The sequence below is a fragment of the Eumetopias jubatus genome, unplaced genomic scaffold (assembly GCF_037043125.1).
Source record: "Eumetopias jubatus isolate StellerSeaLion01/CBP00866 unplaced genomic scaffold, mEumJub1_p1.0 scaffold_5, whole genome shotgun sequence".
NCBI lineage: Eukaryota > Metazoa > Chordata > Mammalia > Carnivora > Otariidae > Eumetopias > Eumetopias jubatus.
In genome coordinates, this window is record NW_028274811.1 from 41,303,380 (window position 1) to 41,322,600 (window position 19,221).

Consider the following 19,221-nt stretch of genomic DNA (forward strand, 5'->3'; position numbering starts at 1 on the left):
CACCTTCAGATTCCTTCTGCCCTGAACATCTCTGAGTTTTTAAAGGACCTTAGCCAGCAGGTGGCCCTGGAGTGATCTGAGGCAGGGCCCAGAAGACCGCAGCCACTGTGTGGTGCAGGGTGAGGAGGCGGTTGAGACTGGGGCAGAGCTGAGGGTAGGCTCGGACAGCTAAGGTGAGGCACCATAGTGCCTGAGGGTTGTATTTGATGGCCCACAGTGACTGCCTTCATGCAAACCACAAGAACTTAAAGGTGTTGGCAGTCAAAGCCCCTCTCCACCTCTCCCAGGAAGAATATGGATTTTCTACTACACCTGGGGGTATGTTGTATTTGTAGAAATTGTTTAGATGTTTTTGTTGAACAATGGAAGAATTCAGGAGTGAGTTTACACACAGCAGTGTGATGATTTGGAAACTTCTCTTTCAGCACCCTTAGCCCTGCCCAGGCCCTTTCACTGTTGACTTATGACTTAATTGAACCTTTTCCACTCCTCTCTGGCCCAGAGCCTGGGCTGTCCCCTTCATCCCTGCAGCATGTTTGGCTCTTTCAACCTGACACCTGCTCTGCAGACAGCCAGTGTTGGTAAAGAAAAGGAGTGTGGGCTTAGGAACCAACACTCACTCCTGTCTTCAGGTCAGGATTTGTGTGCAAGTAATTATTACGAAAGTGCCTCTGGGAGACCAGAAAAGGATGTGAAGGAATCAAGGCCAGGGAAGGGGGGTTGGCCAGGCCAAAGGTGGTGTGTGATCTTCCCAGGGTTGCTGTAACAATGCACCACCGACTGAGTGGCTTCTAACAACAGAAATTTACTGTCCCATTGTTCTGGAGGCTAGAAGTCTAAACTGAAGATATTGGCAGGGCATTCCTTGGCTTGTAACAGCATAACTTCAGTCTCTGCCTGGGTCTTCATGTGGCCAGCTTCCTATGTCTCTTTATTTCTGTGTCCAAATTCCACTCATGAGGATATCAGTCATATTGGGTTAAGGACCCACTGTCTTAACTACTAACATCCACAACAATCTGATTTCCTGATAAGGTTACATTCTGCAGTACTGAGGATATCTTTTTGGGGGGACAGAGTTCAACCATAATAGGTACAATTTGCAAGAAAAATCTTGGGGAGGGTGGTTCCAGCGTGACCTGCAAAGGGACTCTGGGGTGTGAGTTATATCACACAGTTCTTCCAACCAAGCAAAATATACAGACACACACAAACAGTAAGAAGGAATTGAGAAGATCAGGGAGCATGAACATTACCCACTACCAGAGGTTAGGGAGGATTCTAGAAGCTCTAGAAATGCCTTTTATAGCCTGACTGGAATGGTAAATGAGGATGCTTAGAGGCTATGAGCGGGGGGGGTGGGAGGTGGGGTAATAGGAGCTCTAGGGATCACACGAGGTTGACGTCCTGGCGCCCACACCTATTCCAGCTTCACATTTCCTATATGCCTCAGTTGCTTTTCCTGACCCTTTCAGGAAATTGACAAGTTACCTGGCCTTCCTTCTGGGACTAGCAGCTGGAGTGTCTCATAAAGGCCCAGTTTGAGAAAAAGATTCATAAACTGTGACCTTCAAGAACAGAGGCTCCTAAATATGCACACAGCTTGCTAGGGCTTGTTGCCTAGAAATAGCAGGATTCAGTACTCCCAGACCTCACACCAAATTCCTGTGCTTGGCCTAGGCTTCTAGCTTCAGAAGGCTTTTTTATTTTTTTGAAAGACACTGTTTCCTGCCTTTATCCAGGACTGTCTTTTGTGTTCATTGAATCATACTTTCTGTTAATTGCAATTTTGAAGCCTCAGGGATGTTGTGGGTGGTAAGGAGAGGGGAGAGTGGAACTCTGTGATCTTCTGGGCTCCACCCCTTTTGTGCCCTCCTTCTCTGCCACACTGCCCTCCAGTAGTTCTCCTCTCTTCTTACTTAGAACATTTTTAATAAGATAGCTCTCTGATTCTAATTAAATCCTAGGTATTGTATTTGAACTCACATGTTCAACTTTTCCTTTTTTTTTTTTAAAGATTTTATTTATTTATTTGACAGAGAAAGAGAGAGAGAGCACACACAAGCAGGCAGAGTGGCAGGCAGAGGGAGAGAGAGAAGCAGGCTCCTTGCTGAGCAGAGAGCCTGACACGGGACTCGATCCCAGGACCCTGGGATCATGACCTGAGCTGAAGGCAGACACTTAACCAACTGAGCCACCCAGGCGAGACCTTCCCCCCATTTTTTAGGATTTTATTTATAACTTTTCTATTAAAGGAGTCCTTGTTGCTTGTTTCCAAACATGAGTTTTTTGGTTAGGCCTGCAGAAAATGTTGTCATTTGCATATCAGTCCATACCTAGGTGCTTTGGAGGGTGTGTCTGCATCTTTCTGGTACAGATACAATTTTCACTGCCTTGCGGATAGCAGTCCATAGCCAGGTTGTGTGGGGCCAGCCTAGATAGTCGAAATTTGAAGCCATCTCCCAGGTATGACTGTAAGGGCACCATTTCCCAGCTCCCAGCCGTAGAATTCAGGTACCTGAAATTCTGCTTTTAGAGATCCATTCTTTGTCTTAGACTTGCTTCCTTTTACTTGCATAGGCACCTGTGGAAGGTAAGTCCTGTGAGTCAGCAACTCTCTAGTGAGATCTTTTCTTGGAAACAGGTAAATTTTGGGGACATAAGGAAAGATTAAGAAGGTACTTAATCATCAAAAGTGGGAGGCAAGGAAAAGTGATACAGTAAAAAGGATGGAAACAACCATAAGCGGAGGCTGCAGGGGAGATCCTGAATTTTGACCTTCTTTATGATTTGGGCAGTGAATGGATGCCAGTGTGGTTGGTGCATTTGGAGGATGAGTTGGGCAGCTTTCTCTCTCTCTCTCTCTTTTTTTTTTCCCTTCTCTTAGCATTTCAGTGCATTGAGGCCATGCAGGCCTGCCTCACTCGGGACCAGCTGGTGGTGGAGTGGCAAAGCTCTGCTCCAGAGGTGGACACATGGATGGTTGAATGGTTTCCAGATTTGGACTCAGAGCCCTCCACTTTTTCCTGGGAATCTGTGTCTCAGGCCAGGAACTGGACAATCCGGAAAGGTAGCCACTGTGGACCCCATAAGTTCCCTCTATATAGGATTCAGTTTCATTTCCACTGGTTTTAAAATCTTTAACTTTGACTTCAAAGCTGTAGATATGGGGGAATAGCATTTGACAAAGTGAGTGCAAGCCTAGTGAACTGCCCTATTTCTTGGTGGTTCCCACTTAGGCTGGGTCAGGAAGCCATGGATATCAGACCAGGTATCTGGTCTGTTTCCAAGTGGAAAACACCATGTTGACCTCGCCATCAGAGAGCCCTTCCTGGATATCTTGATCATGTGGGTAACACTAGAGTTTGTCTCTCATCAGTCCTTCCCAGGCTACCCTTTTAGTTCTGGTTCCCTGTTTAAGATCTAGGTCCCCTCTCCAGGTCAATGATATAGAGAATAGTCTTCTTTTTAAGAAAGTCCCTGCTCCTTGAAAGACAGATGAGTGAGGTTTCACCCTCCCAATCCTGTCTGTCCAACCATTTCTTAATACTTAATGGCACCCATATAAAGAATTATACTCATGCAGAGGTTCATGGTAGAGGAGCTAGAATTCATGGTACTTGAGTTCTCAGGTTGATATGCTATTGACAGAAGGATGAAGTTTTATTCTGTAGTGCTTCCAAATCATGTAACAAAATCCATGGTGGAAGAGGGACCGGATCTCTTACTTTTCCCTTCTTGGGTGGCTTTGTCATTTCATCGGAGTGGTGAAGACTTAGTTCTAAGAATTAATTTAAAAAGATTAGAACGGGAATAGACATTGGAGACCATCCAACCTAACCTCCTTATTTTCCAGATGTGGAAACTGTAGAGAAATAGAGTATGTCCCGTAGTCGTAGATGTAACTCGGTCTAACAGTTCTCCTTTGCCAGGCTCTGAGCTTAAGGCTTATTTTCTGTCTGTCTCTCTCCCTCTCTCTCTTTTTTACAGATGAATTAAAGCCCTTCTGGTGCTATAACATCTCTGTGTATCCAGTGTTGGGAGACCGAGTGGGCCAGTCGCATTCCATCCAGGCTTATGTCCGAGAAGGCAGTATGTATGGAAAGGCCCCATGGGGCGAGGAAACCCTGGGGCCTGTCCAACATCCAGACAAGGCTGTGAATGTCTGTAGCTCATTCACAGTTGCCTTAGTGCTTAGCTGTGCTGCACCTTCAGCTTGTAAGCTACATATGCTTGACACAATTGTGGTCAGGTTGTAGGTTCACTGGATTTCAAAGCTGGCGTAGAATATAGAGCTCCTCAAGTCCAAGCCCCTCATTCTACAAGTGGAAAATCAAGGCTCAGAGAGGTGAAATAGTTTGTCCAACCCCACAAAGGAGCTTAGTGCCAATAGCCCTGTAAGCAGAAACAACATTTTTTAAAGACCAAGTTAGGGACTTACAGAGTTAATCATAAGTTGGAGATGCTAAAAAAATTATTTTTAATTGTGTAGCAGTAATCAAGGGTTGTACTGATGAATTGCTCAGACTTTATTTTTATCACTTGGAAGTTAACCTTTTCCAGATTCAACATTAGAAAATATATCCTGTTGCTCAAAGGTAACCCATAGGGGCATGTCCTTCAGCTATATCTGATAATAGCTGTTACCGATATGAGTGAAAGCTGAATGCCAATTGAGAGTGTAACTGTATGTGAATGCCAATTGAGAGTGAGGGCTCTGTAAGAAAGTACTTTTTTGCAGGCCTCTGACAGTGCTTTTCTTCTGTTCAAGATGGGTAATTCCAGAAAACTATGTTCTTCCCAAACAAGGTGTTGCACTGCATCCCTACTCTGCCCCTACCTCCCACCTCTGGCACTGATTTTGCTTTGAGTACTAGCCACAACATTTGTGGGGAAAGGATCTACTCAGCTGTGATTCAGTTCTTATTATTTTTCTCCCTGGCCTGTAAAGTTCCATCAGTGGGTCCTGTGACTGAGGCAGACAACATCGGTGTGAACACAGTCACAGTCACATGGAAAGAGATTCCCAAGAGTCAGAGAAATGGTTTCATCAGCAACTACACCATATTTTACCAAGCTGAAGATGGAAAGGAGTTCTGTAAGTGTGCTTGTAGCCAAGTTGGAAAACCCCCAAGCCCCAAAGAGATGCTATGGATACACCTGCCATAGGGGTTGGTGCCCTACAATCTTGCATGAGTCACTTAGCCTCTTTGATCCTCTCTGAGAATGAGGCCAAGAGCACTGACCTCTTGAGATTTTTCTTTTTTTTTTAAATTTTTTATTGTTATGTTAATCACCATATATTACATCATTAGTTTTTGGTGCAGTGTTCCATGATTCATTGTTTGTTCATAACACCCAGTGCTCCATGCAGAACGTGCCCTCCTCAATACCCATCACCAGGCTAACCCATCCCCCTACCCCTCCCCTCTAGAACCCTCAGTTTGTTTTTCAGAGTCCATCATCTCTCATGGTTCGTCTCCCCCTCTGACATGCTCCCCTTTTCTTCCTCTCCTGTTATCTTCTTCTTTATCTTTATTCTTAAAATATGTTGCGTTATTTGTTTTAGAACTACAGATCTGTGATTCAACAGTCTTGCACAATTCACAGTGCTCACCGTAGCACATACCCTCCCCAATGTCTATCACCCAGCCACCCCATCCCTCCCACCCCCAACCACTCCAGTAACACTCAGTTTGTTTCCTGAGATTAAGAATTCCTCATATCAGTGAGGTCATGTGATACATGTCTTTCTCTGATTGACTTATTTCACTCAGCATAACACCCTCCAGTTCCATCCACGTCGTTGCAAATGGCAAGATCTCATTCCTTTTGATGGCTGCATAATATTCCATTGTGTATATATACCACATCTTCTTTATCCATTCATCTGTCGATGGACATCTTGGCTCTTTCCACACTTTGGCTATTGTGGACATTGCTGCTATAAACATTGGGGTACACGTACCCCTTCGGGTCCCTACATTTGTATCTTTGTGGTAAATACCCAGTAGTGCAATTGCTGGATCGAACGGTAGCTCTAATTTCAACTGTTTGAGGAACCTCCATACTGTTTTCCAGAGTGGTTGCACCAGCTTGCATTCCCACCAACAGTGTAGGAGGGTTCCCCTTTCTCCACATCCCCGCCAACATCTGTCGTTCCCTGACTTGTTAATTTTAGCCATTCTGACGGGTGTGAGGTGGCATCTCATGGAGGTTTTGATTTGGATTTCCCTGATGCCGAGCGATGTTGAGCACTTTTTCATGTGCCTGTTGGCCATTTGGATGTCTTCTTTGGAGAAATGTCTGTTCATGTCTTCTGCCCATTTCTTGATTGGATTATTTATTCTTTGGGTGTTGAGTTTGATAAGTTCTTTATAGATTTTGGATACTAGCCCTTTATCTGATCTGTCATTTGCAAATATTTTCTCCCATTCTGTCGGTTGTCTTTTGGTTTTGTGGACTGTTTCTTTTGCTGTGCAAAAGCTTTTTATCTTGATGAAATCCCAGTAGTTCATTTTTGCCCTGGCTTCCCGTACCTTTGGCGATGTTTCTAGGAAGAAGTTGCTGCGACTAAGGGAGCTTTTTCTTTTTCTTTTTTTAAGATTTTATTTATTTATTTGACAAAGAGAGACACAGCAAGAGAGGGAACACAAGCAGGGGGAGTGGGAGAGGGAGAAGCAGGCTTCCTGCTGAGCAGGGAGCCCGATGCAGGGCTCAATCCCAGGACCCTGGGATCATGACCTGAGCTGAAGGCAGATGCTTAACAAATGAGCCACCCAGGCGCCCCTACCTCTTGAGCTTTTTGGAGTCAAATGAGAATGAAGTGACTGTACTTAAGAATCCTGTAGGAACCACAGGAGTTGATACAATTTGTCCTGGTCAGGCTGTGAACAAGTGGGTCTCCTGGGAACTTTCCAATTATTAACGCAGAGTGGGATGTGCCTGGATTAAAGAGTAGAGTGGTGACACTTACCTCAGTGCAGGACTCTTTACCCTGACTCCTGTTGCCCACTGCCAAGTCATACTTTTGTCTTGAATCCACAGTATCTACTGACATCCTAAATTCTGGGCTAGGCTTGGATTCCTATTTAGGCTAACTTTTTTTGTTGTTATGATAAAATACATAAAACATAAAATTTACCACTTAAAACATTGAACAATGTACAATTTAGTGGCATTGAGTATATCAGTAATGTTGTGCAACCATCATCTTTACCTGTTTCCACCCCAAATAGAAAAACTGCACCAATCATCTCTTCTCATTGTCTTCTTCCCACAGTCCCTGGAAACCACAAAATTGCTTTCCATCTTTTGGATTTACATATTCTGGCTATCTCATGTAAATGGAATCATACAATATGAGGCTTTTTGTATCTGGCTTCTTAGCATTGTGTTTTCAAAGTTTATCCATCTTGTAGATTGTAATAATATCTCATTCCTTTTTAAAGCTGAAGAATATTCTATTCTATGGATATTCTGCATTTTGTTTATCCATTCATCAGTTGATGGGCATTTGGGTTGTTTCCACTTTTTGGCTACTGTAATTAATGCTGCTGTGAACGTGGGTATGCAAATACTGTTTGAGTTTCTGCTTTTAATTCTTTGGGGGCATTTACCTAGGAGTGGAATTGCTGGCCCATATGATAATTCTAGTTTAACTTTTTGAGAAACCACCCAACTCTTTTACCATAGTGGCTGCCCCATGTTACATGCCCACCAGCAATGGATGAGAGTTACAATTTCTCCACATTCTTACCAACACTTATTTTCTGTTAAAAAAATTATTATAACTATCCTAGTGGGTGTGAAATGGTTTCTCAGTGTGATTTCGTTTTGTATTTCCTGTAATTTTGTATTTCCTTAACTAATGATGTTGAGCATCTTTGCATGTGCTTATTGGCCATTTGTACATCTTTTCTGAGAAAGTCTGCTCAATTTCTTTGCCCATTTTTAAATTGGGTTGTTTGTCTTTCAGTTATTGAGTCATAAGAGTTATATATATATATTCTGGATAAAAGTTCCTTATAAAATATATGATTTGCAAATATTTTTCCCTTTCTGTGGATTGTCTTTTCACTCTCTGGATAATGTCTTTTGATGCACAAAAGCTTTTAATTTTGGTGAAGTCCAGATTAATCTGTTTTCTTTTGTTGCTTATGTATTTGGTATCATATCCAAGAAACCACTGCCAAGTTCAAGGCCACAATTTACCCTATGTTGTCTTCTAAGAATTTTATAGTGTTAGCTTTTATGTTTAGGTCTTTGATATATCTTTATAGCCTAATGTTAAGCGGAACATGGACAGAAGGATTGGGGTATTAGATTGGCTGACTTGGAGGTACAGGTCCCAGTCCCTCTTATTCCACTCTTCCTAAAGCACAATTTTTACTTGGGCTTGGCTATCATGTTTGACTTCTGTATTTTTCCTTTAGCCAAGACAGTCAACTCCAACATCCTGCAGTATGGCCTAGAGTCCCTGACACGAAAGACCTCTTATACTCTTCAAGTCATGGCCAGCACCAGTGCTGGGGGAACCAACGGCACCAAGATAAACTTCAAGACATTATCAATTAGTGAGTATTTCCTTTATGCCTTGGATAAGTCTCCTTGGCATTTCTCTTAGGCCAGTTAGAGATGATGTTTGCCAAAGGCAGGGGAAGCCTAATGAAAGAGAAGTACATAAGTAGGAAGAAGTAGGAAGTGAGGAGAGAGTAGGGAGAGCAAACACATTGAGAACTGAATTTGAAAAGACCGGTCATTTTTCTCTTTCATCATGGGTAGTCCCATGTCACCTTGAGGAAAAGGGTTCAAGTTAATTCCAACTTCACTCTCAGTACAAACCAGCCCCTGCTTCAAAGCTGTCCCCATGTTCATAGTCTCCAGTTTCTGTGTTTCAGTGTTTACTACATAGTGGGGCCTTGGAGGGAAAACCTTGGTAGAACAAGTACCATTGTCCATAGGTGGACTTACTACCATCATTTGTGGAGATTCTAGAGCAAAAAGATTTACTCCATCATTTGTGGAGATTCTAGAGCAAAAAAGTACCTAATATGTTCTACTTATCAGCTTTTACATTAAAAAATAGCAAGAAAAATTTAATAACAATATAAAATACAATATAGTGTTGTATGATGGTTATGGGAAATATTCAAGAGGAAAAGAAGATAGAATGAGAGGAGAGATGAAGAAAGAAAGAAGGGGAATGGGAGAAACAGAGATATGTTAATTTTCTCAAGTCCTTGAGGGGCAGAGATATTTTTTTAATTTTTTAAAAAAAGATTTTATTTATTTGACACAGAGAGAGCAACAGCGAGAGAGGGAGCACAAGCAGGGGGAGTGGGAGAGGGAGAAGCAGGCTTCCCACTGAGCAGGGGCCCAATGCGGAGCTCAATCCCAGGACCCTGGGATCATGGCCTGAGCCACCCAGGGAGGGGCAGAGATTTGATTTTAAAGATATACTAGAACTGTTTTAAGAATTATTTATATTAAAAGTAGGAGGCATTGCCAATTTTTGCAGTAAAAATTAAAAATATTCTGGTTTAAGTACTCTCTCTCTCTCTTTTTTTTAGTGAGAGAGAGTGTGTGAGCAGAGGGTGGGGAGGGGCAAAGGGAGAGGGAGAGAGAGAATTTTAAGCAGGCTCCACGCTCAGTGTGGAGCCCATTGTGGGGCTCAACCTCATGACCCTGAGACCAGAGCCAAAATCAAGACGCCCAACCCACTGAGCCATCCAGACACCCCTGGTTTAAGTACTCTTGAAAGCCTCTTGCTCATCACATTTTGAAAAGAATAAAAATATCTTTATGGCTCTGGAAAATGGGAATATAGCATGTGTTTCCATATAGAAAATACGTTCTGTTTTTATGGACTAATACTGCCTTTTTTGGAGTTCTTTTTGATACTGTTCTGTAGAATCTTTTAAAATCATATTGTATTTTCCTTTCTTTTTTTTTTTTAAAGATTTTATTTATTTATTTGACAGAGAGAGAGACAGCTAGAGAGGGAACAGAAGCAGGGGGAGTGGGAGAGGGAGAAGCAGGCTCCCCGGTGAGCAGGGAGCGTGATGTGGGGCTCGATCCCAGGACCCTTGGGATTATGACCTGAGCTAAAGGCAGACGCTTAACAACTGAGCCACTCAGGTGCCCTCATATTGTATTTTCATAGCACTAGGCACAGATTGCATCATCTACTAGAATTTTCTCCATGGGTCAAATTTAAGGCAAGAGCCTGCCTTGGAGCCTCAATATTTCTTACACTTGTCTGCAGATTACAGATCTCCCTGCTTCTGTCTGTGTTCCTCTGCAGTCTATTCTCCACACTGCAGTCAGAGTTTAAAACCCTAGCCCCCTGCTTGAAACCCCCAGTGGCTTCTGTTTTGTGTTAAATAAAATACAAATTCCTACCCATTGCTTTCAGGGTCCTTCGTGAGCTGGGGTTTACTGACCTCAACTCCTACCATGTTCTGATTCCATTTGTGCTAACTTCTTCCTGCTTCAGGGCTTTTGCATCTGCTGTTTCTTCTGCCAGGAATGCTTTCTCCGTATTTTTGCATGAGTGGTTTCTCTCATTATTAACATTAGCTCAGATTTCACCTCTCAGAGAAGTCTTCCTTTGCTGATATGTAACGTTACTAACTGTCTTGCCTAAACACACTCTATCATCCTGTTATATCTGAAATAATCTTTATTGTCTGAATCCTTCTACCAGAATGTGGGCTCCATGCAAGTAAGGATCTTGTATTTCTTCCTTATTGCTGTTTGTTTTATTACCCAGAATAGTGTTTGGAAAATGGTAAGTGCTCAATAAATATGTGCTAAAGGAATGAAGTTGGAGAATGAACCTGGTGAACATAATTATTAACCAGTCGTGATCTATGATTATTACAATATCACTATTATTCAGGTAGAAGAGGAGCCATGAATGCCAAGTTTCTTTTTATGAATACATTTTAATTGAACTGAAAGAAAACTCATAAGGAACGTGTTGCTGAAACTACTGGAAGAAAAAAATTAATTTTTAATTTTTGTCAAGAAAGTGAGGAGCTCATCCTTTTACTGACTTTTGTTCTCCTATTCCCAAAGGTGTCCTTGAGATTTTCTTTTTAACTTCTTTGGTTGGAGGTGGTCTTCTCATTCTCATCATGTTGACAGTGGCATATGGTCTCAAAAAACCCAAGTGAGTTTATAGGCAACAACAGCACGTACCCTCAAAAGCAGGGATCGAAATGGGTGGAAATCTTCGTGGGTGGAGAGGGCCCTCTCTTATTAAGGGGGTGTTGATTCGTTTATTAATTTGGTACATATTGACTGAGTTTATTTATATGCCATACCCTGCTCATCAGAACTGACCAAATGAGAGGACTTTCACTCCCCACAGCCCACGCAGCAGGCTTATGCCAGGGGATTACCAGCCGCCCCACAGGCTTTATCTTCCGTATTTGGCATCTGCCTCTAACGTTAGGGAGAAGGTTGTTTCTCTCAGCAGCAGAGGCCCCAGGCCACTTGCTTCCCTCCTGGGTAGAGAGGGAACGTACCCATGGAATTAGAGCACTGGCCAGCAGTATGCCCAGCATAGACTTGTTCCTTGTTCGTAGCACAGTATTGGAGGGCTGGCCGCGGGGACATTTGTCCTGCGTGCCCGGGCCACTGTGGGAAAGGAAGCTTGTCTTCAGGGTCTTGTGCTTTCTCTTCCCAGAGAGCCTCATGCTACCCTGCTGGTCAAGGGCTCCCTCCCTGGTAGACCTCTCTCTCCGGAATTGCACAGTTGAGGGCCTTCTCTGCCAAGCAGCTATGCTTAGTTCTAGTGAAGTGAATGTCAACCTCATTTCCCAACCATAGGTAGAAACCAAGCCACCAGCCAAACTCTTGTACACTTTGCATGTCTAACAGGCTTCCAGGTGGTGCAGCTGCTGCTGGTTGGGACCACACTTTGAGAATCACTGCACTAAAGTGTGGGTATCCTCTCAGGTTTAGAGCATTACCCTTCCTGGAGAATAAATCTCAAAGACATGGTTCTGTGATGGTGTAGTTTCCAGCATCAGGTCTTGGGATGGGGATGCAGGGGCAGGAGAGGGTAAGAAAGGTGTCTTTCCATCACATCCCATTGATGACTTGGAATTTCACTCTCCAGACTATGTGTTCTCAGCTTCTGTTAGGAGGTCAGAAGCTTGCCCTTATTTATTGCCTGTAGCAAAGCTCCACTCTTCTGGCAGAGCCATGCAGTGTAAGTAAGATACTTCTTGAACTGACTTCCTGTTTTAAAATCTTATCTCTTATTAGCAAATTGAAGCACTTATGTTGGCCTGATGTCCCCAACCCTGCTGAAAGCAGCATAGCCACATGGCGTGGAGATGATTTCAAGGTAAATACTTCTGCTTTTGTTAAGGAAATCATTGAGCAGGTTGGTTGCAGAAGACAAGGAAGGGCGATGGAGGTGGGGAGGAGTCCTGGGCTGAGATTTGTCAGGGTTCACAGCAATAGAACTTGAGGTTAAGAAGTCCCAGCGTATGGCTGGCAGGACAGGTGGAATGAGCCTTCCTGGAATGACTTTGGCCCTCATCCTCTTGAACCAGCAGAAAGGACTTGACTAGGCTCAGAGGACCCGGTGTGTGCTGGGCATGGAACTGGTCCTATAAGGGGTGCCACTGAAGGACACTGGCCCTACCCTCAAGGACCTGACTGTTTAATTAGGGAGCAAGAGATAGCCTGGCTATAAAATTCAAGACTGTTTAAAAAACAGTCAAGAGCAAGTTAGTCTAGAGACCACCAGAGACCGTGAGGGGATGTTGATGTACACAGCCATCCACAGGCTGACAGGGCTGCCTCCAGTTGTTTTTCTCAGATTGGGGAAGTTATAGTCAGACTTTAACTGGTAATAAGGTTTTTTAGTGAGTTATCCATAAGTATAAAACTTCCTTTTTCATAAGTTTAAATTGAAAACTGTTTTGCAATTTTTAAGGTATAATTTCTTAGCTAAGTAAAAATAAGCCCTATCAAATATAACCTTTAAATTTTTATTATTGAAAGACTGTTTCTAGTATTTCTTGAGGCAGGAATTTTTAGTACTAGCCCTTGCTTGTTTCAACTCAGAAGTCTTTTTTAAACATGGACATTTTTATGTATTTTTTTAAATTTTTGTTATTTGTGTTATTTCTATTTTCTTCTCTCCTTTATCAGCTGTGTGTTACCCTATTTGCTACTTATTAAAAGTTGTTACGAAAGTAAATGAGTTTATAGGCAGTATTGTCTGATGTCTAAAATGCTTTTTGAATAATATAGGGCTGGCCTCGACAGCATGCACATATTAATCACTCACTGAATGCCAAGTAGTGAGCTAGGCTCTGGGGACACAAAGATGACAAAGATACTGTCTCTGCCCAGGTGGCCATCTTTGATTTTCTGGTGATGTTGGGCAAGTCACTTGTCTTCATGATTGTGGTTTTTCATCTTATGTAAGAGCTCTAATTTTGATGCTCCCATCTCAACTGGGGTTTTGTGAGCTTATGATTGTGTGGAAAATAGCCTTGAGCTCTCTAGAGGAAAAAAAGTTTTTGAATACCATGTGCCGTTTCTCAGGAAATGGGCCAGTCTTGCCAAGCTCCTTTGGAAGGGCATGTGGAGGTGATTGGACATCCCTTCTGGTCTCTGGAAGGAATGTAGGGGGCTGGTTAAGAGGTGAGACATTGGTTATTCCAAGTCTAATGAGCTTTTGACTACCTCGTGTGAAGCTCCCAAATGATCACTGGAGGTGTCCCTTTCTCTTTTTCAGGATAAGCTAAATCTGAAGGAGTTTGATGACTCTGTGAACGTGGAAGAAGACAGGGTTCTAAAACCGTACTCGGCCCCCAGTGACTTTATTGACAAGTTGGTGGTGAACTTTGAGAATTTTTTGGAAGAGGTTTCCCCAGAGGAACCTGGAAAGGGTCAGGATAACATTTTGAGAGAGGAGAAGAATGAGTATGTGACTTCTCCATATTGGCCTTATCGTCCTCCCGTTTCAACTGAGATTCCACAGAGACAATCCCAACAACTGTGCTCTAGAATATTAGAAGGGACCTGCTCAGAAACCAAAGAGCAACCTCTCTCTTCTGTTCAGAGTTTAGGGCCAGAGCATCTCTGTGAGGAAGGAGAACCAAATCCATACTTGAAAAATTCAGTGACAACCAGAGAATTTGTCACATCTGAAAAACCTCAAGACGAAGCCAGAAGAGAAGTTTAGCTGTTGCTGTGGCCCAAATCCCTCTGGGCCTCAATTTGGGTGACTCCTGCAGAGAGCATATATCATGACTTGGCCAGAAGAGCTTCCTTGGCTGTCCCCCCACCCTTGCTTGTGTTAGAGAAACTCTCACACACCCAAGTGGCTTGTTGAGCTTGGTTGGCACAAACGTGTAACATGGTCATATGTCTGAGCACGTTGCCCAGGAAAAGCAGTTTATGTATTTATTTTTTTTCAATTTCACACTGAGGCCTCTGACATTGACTTTAAGGGACAGTGGGGCCCCTAAGGTGGATTTGTCTGGCCTTCTAGGAATTAAGTCATTGTCACAGCTTTTGGTGAAGCTACCCCTCAGAGTTCCGGCAGACTCCCCACTGCTAGAGGACAGGGTCTGATAGGAGGTGAGGGTCTCTATACCTTGATCTCCCTTGGGGTCTGGGCTCTACCTCCAAGGCAGCACTGAAATCTCACTTTCGTGATTTTGTTTTTCCCTCCGTATAGAGGCAGGGGCAGTGGAGAGGCCTTCCTGATGGTGTGCCTGCCTGAGGCTTCTCCTTACTTCATAAATCTCAAGTGTCCGCAGCTGTAACTCCACCCAGGATTCTTGGCCCTAGTTCACAGCACACTGGCTGCTGGTAAATCAAGGAATGTGGGGAGGTCTCAGCAGGACACTGGGGAGTGTACTCCAGTCTTCACATTGCCCAGCCCTGGAAACAATTCCCAGAGGCCTTTGCTGCCGCTTTATCTTGCACCCAAGCCTGGGAGCAGGAAGGCACCAAACACTGCCCTGCTTTTAGCCAGGGACTCTGGCCCCTCATGCGGCCTCAGAGCCTGGGAACGCTTCCTGAGCACGACCTTCCAAGGCCTCTTCCCAGAACGACCTGAGTAGGCTGTGGAAACACTCTGACACCAGGACTCCTCTCTCCTTTGCCTCAGCCAAACACAGAGCTTACTACAGTCAAGGGCAGGATTCAGTTACCAAGACCTCGCATCTTGACCACAGTGATGCCAGATGACTTCCTAGGGTGTGGCTTTGACTGATCTGCCTGTTGGTGGAGGTGGCTGAGAGCCTGGTGAGATCGGGGGAGGCCAGGCAGCAAGCGAGCGGCTGAGGTGCTGTGAACCTGGCATTTACCAGCCAGAAAGGCTGACGGTATTTTTTCATAGGAGGGCTTGAGAAGTCAGTACTTGAGTAGCAGACATGAACTTCACAGGCTCCCAGTTCAGGTGTGCAAAATTATCACTTTACTGTCCAGAGTTCTGGAATTAAAACTGAAATCAATTTCTGTCCCAAGCCCTGGATATTTTGAGGTAACCAATTTGATGGTTTCTGAGTGTCTTTGGGTGTGTAACTCAGTCACATTCAGGATTCTGATTCCCCCGTCCACCCTGGGGCTGACTGTGAGTGCCACAGGGTGGGGTGTTCAGAGGGGCAGCAGGGTTTTCTCTCCCATCTGGTGTCTGCCTAACTCTGGTCTAGAGACGTGCCTGTGGCCCCCCCTGTTGGGTCACCTGCCGCTTTCCTCAGCCAATTGCTGCCTCCTTACCTCAGGCACAAGCAGGCGGAGCTGTTCTCCCAGAGCTTTCTCCCGGTGAAATCTCCAGTGTCTGCAGCACCTTCCCACACACAGTGATCTCCCGCCCTGCGCCGAATTCTTCACGCCTAGTGTACAGAACAGTGACCACTTAGGAGGCAAGGAATGAGGGAGGCCGGGGGCGGGGCACTGGGGAAACTGCCCCTTTGTCCTGGGAGTAGAACGGAGCCAAACAGAAGGGGTCCCCTGGATCCAGCTGTGGTAGGCTCCCTCTGCCCTGTCTTCCCCAGCCCATCTGTGGTGACTCAGGCACTTCTGTGAGCCCCCTGTCCCCCGAGTTCCCAATGGGGCCCTTTCCACCTGTGCCTTTGGACTTGTGAACTTATAGGGAGGCGCTAGCCTTGTACCGCACAACTGTTCTCTTTCCTGTGGCCATCTGCCCACTCCCGCTGAGGGGTCTTCTCAAATTCTGTAGGGGTGAAATGGAGGGGGAAGGGAGTGCCTGGAGCGAGTTCCCCCAATCTTACCTGTATTACACCTGGATGAGGCTTTTGAACCTAAAACCCAAGAATGAGATGTCTGAGGAGAGAGGAGGGGTCCCAGATGGCTCCTGTGAGTGGGTCTCAGAGGTGAAGCCATTCCCCTCTGCTCCCCCTCCCTTAATCACTCATTAAAGCCTGAGGTGTCTTCTGGTGGACGGTTGGCAAGTGCCACACTCCTGGCCCCTCCTCTGCTTCGCCCCTTCCTCCCTTCTTGCCTCCTGTCTTTGGCTTTCCCGCCTCTCCCAGCAGCTTCTCATCTTTTTAACACTTCCTTTTTTTTTTTCTAATTTAATTTTATTTAAATTCAGTGTTTTCTGCTTTCTTTTCTTTTCATTTCTTCTTCCTTTCCCACTAGCCTCCTTTTATCATTTTTCAACTGACTTTTCTGCCTTGAGGGCTAAGGAAACGGGCTCAGTGTTGTGTCCTAGATGGCCCAAGGTAGGGCCTAGGAGTCAGTGTTTCCTGCCAGTAAGGGGAGCAGGACCCCCGAAGCTCCTGCAGCGGGCCACACACTGCTCTCTCCAGAGCACATTGATAGGGCACAGGCCTAAAATATACGAGGCCACAGTGGCCTTTCTTTCCTGGGACTGAGTCTCAAACCGTTCCCACTCGCAGCATCCTGGTCTGCCTCTGTGGTCTGAAAAAGCCATCTACATTTTCTCTGTTATGTCAAACAGACAGAACACAAACAGGAAAACTTGTGTTTGGGTAAATTCATTAAAAACTGACAACATCCCCAATGAAGTTTTCTGGGGCTCTGGGAATCGTGTAAGCAGCTTTGTCAGTGCCTTTTTAATGGCCCTTCTAATAATACCGGAAAATTTTAAAAGAATGGCAGAAAAGCCAATCTGTGTCTGGGGAAAAAAAAAAAAAGTGATACTCTGTGGTTTCTCAGGAGGCAGCAGTAAACCACACCCAGTACACAGACTATGGGTGGGCGGGCGGAAAGCTGAGTTTTGAAAAGAGGCAGGAGATGGGGAGAGGTTGTTGGGAACTGAGAGGCATCCTGTGTGTGTCCTGGGATGCCCACTGCTGTTCCCCCGCTTTGTGTGGGAGAAGCCTGTGCCTGGCTGCCCCATCACGCCGAGGGGGTTCTAGCGCCCTCTCCTGGCACGCCCCTGCTTACTGCCTGCTGACTGCACATTGGCCCTCGGGCGAAATCTGGGCCATGTTTTTTCCAAGGCCCATGACCCAGAAATGCTGTTGATATTTGTAAAGGCCGGATAACAAAATCAAAGGAAGAATCATGTTTAATGACATGTGAAAATTCTATGGAATTCTAATTTCAGTGTCCATAAATGAAACTTCATAGGAAAAGAGCCACGCCCATTGTTTATGTATCATCCATCAGCTTTCCTCCCACAACTGAGTAGTTGTGAGAGAGAATTTTTCCCACAAAGCCTAAAATGTTCACCACCTGGCCCTGTGCAGAGAAAGTTCGCTCACGCCTGGGTAGCCCGCAGACACGAGGCTCGGATGGCACAGTGTTGGCCCACAAAGTGTTTTAACTTTGAATTAGCTGCTAAGGAAAGAAAAATGTTATGGTCATTCTGGATTTCTAACTGAGTAGGAACAGCTTCTGTAGGAAAGGCACACACTGGCTCCCCGTCCCAGGCCTCACAACTGCCCATAGCTAGGGTGGAGAGTTGATGGTTGGTTATCACTTACTCCAGTGGTTCTTTTTTTTTTTTTTAAGATTTTTTTAAAAAAAGATTTTATTTATTTGAGAGAGAAGCACAAGCACAGGGAACGGCAGAGGGAGAGAGAAGCAGGCTTCCCACTGAGCCCGATGCGGGGCTCGATCCCTTAACCGACTGAGCCACCCGGGTGCCCCTCCAGTGGTTCTGGAGAGAGCTTACTTTGTCCCCTACCTCGACATTTGGCACTGCCTGGAGGTAGTTTTGGGAGGATGCTGCTGGCATCTAGTGGGTAGAAGCCTGCAGTGCTGGTAGTGACCCTGCAATGCACCAAATACCCCCACAACAAAGAATTCTCTGGCCCCAAACCTCAGTAGTATCGAGATTTAGAAATCCTGGCTGAGCTCCGTCTGCCCACTTGCATGGGTCCTACTCATCGTTCACAGGTGTTCTTTTTTTTTTTTTTTTGGTAAATTTAAAATTTGTTTTGGACTGTATGCACTATAACAACACCATCAACAACAAAAATCTCTAAATACCAATTATCTGTATCATTTTTAGTCCCTTATATGATCTGTGTGCGCTAATATACATGTTTATCTCATTGCATGTTATAGATTCTATTGTATTTTACCGTCACTTTCACTTACTATTTCCTGTTTAAAGTTTCATGCACAAACAAAGTTCATCGTGGTAGCATTTTGAATGGACACTCAGAACTCCATGGTGTACCTGCATATTATGTTTTGCTAAGGCCCCTTAGTTGATAGGATTGTTTTAAATGTCTTCTTTGTATAGAGAGCAACTTCAATAAATGTTGTTCTTTGTACAATTTCTTTTCCCACCTTTGTCCTAACTCCGTGGGGGCTCTTTCTAAAGGTGGAATTGCCGGGTCAAACTTTTATAGTTGTTGTCACATATTGCACAACTCTGTCCTCAACGTTACAATGATTTGCAGTATCACTAGGGGTGTCTGGGGCCTCCTTTGTCCTTGCTAATGATAATCAACTCTTTACTGCTGTAAACTGAATTTTGTCAATTTATTGGCTATGGTTAAAGACAGTTCATAGTTTTTGTGTTGCTTAAGTCATTGTGAAGGCAAACTTCCTCATGTGTATTTTATAGTCCACATGTCCACCTGTTGACAATACAGAATGTTCTACCTCCAAGCCATTGGGGCATTGAGAGAGCAGGTGAGCTGCTAGACATTAGAGGCCCTCAGCCAAACTTTACAACTGGTTGACTTTGTCATTTGTTTGACTATTTAAAATATGTGGGTTTTGTAGAGCATT

General features: G+C 44.5%; 1 protein-coding gene across 1 annotated transcript in view; it reads left to right on the top strand.

Moving 5' to 3' along the window:
• IL31RA (interleukin 31 receptor A) overlaps window positions 1-14,218 on the top strand; it is a 48,430-nt gene extending 34,212 nt beyond the window's left edge. Inside the window, exons 8-14 of the mRNA XM_028119080.2 lie at window positions 2,888-3,070; window positions 3,991-4,092; window positions 4,952-5,098; window positions 8,436-8,576; window positions 11,083-11,176; window positions 12,280-12,361; window positions 13,769-14,218. Coding sequence (XP_027974881.2) covers window positions 2,888-3,070; window positions 3,991-4,092; window positions 4,952-5,098; window positions 8,436-8,576; window positions 11,083-11,176; window positions 12,280-12,361; window positions 13,769-14,218 — 1,199 coding nt within the window. The remainder of the gene's footprint in view (window positions 1-2,887; window positions 3,071-3,990; window positions 4,093-4,951; window positions 5,099-8,435; window positions 8,577-11,082; window positions 11,177-12,279; window positions 12,362-13,768) is intronic.
• Window positions 14,219-19,221: the final 5,003 nt, after the last annotated feature.